At 63.1% G+C, this 689-nt stretch overlaps 1 protein-coding gene across 1 annotated transcript in view; it reads right to left on the bottom strand.

Annotated features, from left to right (window-relative positions):
* TRMT13 (tRNA methyltransferase 13 homolog) overlaps positions 1-629 on the bottom strand; it is an 18,657-nt gene extending 18,028 nt beyond the window's left edge. Inside the window, exon 1 of the mRNA XM_008064711.2 lies at positions 447-629. Within this exon, the coding sequence (XP_008062902.1) occupies positions 447-569 (123 nt within the window). The 5' untranslated portion in view covers positions 570-629. The remainder of the gene's footprint in view (positions 1-446) is intronic.
* Between the last annotated feature and the right edge of the window lie 60 nt (positions 630-689).

Raw genomic sequence — 689 nt, forward strand, 5'->3', positions numbered from 1 at the left:
GCCCAGGCGGGTCTCGAACCCGCGGGCTCAGGCAATCCACTCACCTCAGCCTCCCATACAAATTATTATTTTTAATAACAACAATGTCCTGGATGGTCTCGAACCGCAGGGCTCAGGCAATCCTCCCGCCTCGGCCTCCCAAAGTGCTGGGATAACAGAAGTGAGCCACTGTGTCCGGCTGTTTTTGTTATTTTTTGAGCCGGCATCTCGCTCTGTGGCCTAGGTTGGAGTGCAGGGGCACAACACCGGCCACCGCAGCCTCGCCCTCCTGGGCTCAGGCGATTCTCCTACCTCGGTGGAGTGACCGGGGTGGGCCCCGCGCCCGGCCAAGGTTGCATTTACAGCGAGAAAGCCGGGGAGTCGCGGGGACAGAGCGGAAACCTGTGGCCTCAGGGAGGGATCGGGGGTTCAGTCGGATTCCCCCCCGGGAGGGGGCGACACCTGACCTCCGCGGCGGCAGCATGTTCCCCGCAAAACCGTTTCCCCGAGGCCGCCACCATCCTGCAGAACCGCCTCTTCTTCTCCACGAAGTAGCCGCATCTACCGCCGGCGGGCACAGAAGTCGCCATGATCCAGGGTCAGCCTCGGGTGGCGAGCGTCAGGCAGCCAGAAGAAGTCAGCCTCCCTCGAGTCTCCTGCCCTTAATAAACATGGCAGCAGCAGGCCCCGCCGCTCGGGCGGGTACCCGG

Source organism: Carlito syrichta, unplaced genomic scaffold (genome assembly GCF_000164805.1).
Source record: "Carlito syrichta isolate Samal-C Ts95f unplaced genomic scaffold, Tarsius_syrichta-2.0.1 Scaffold307934, whole genome shotgun sequence".
In the NCBI taxonomy this organism is placed as follows: domain Eukaryota; kingdom Metazoa; phylum Chordata; class Mammalia; order Primates; family Tarsiidae; genus Carlito; species Carlito syrichta.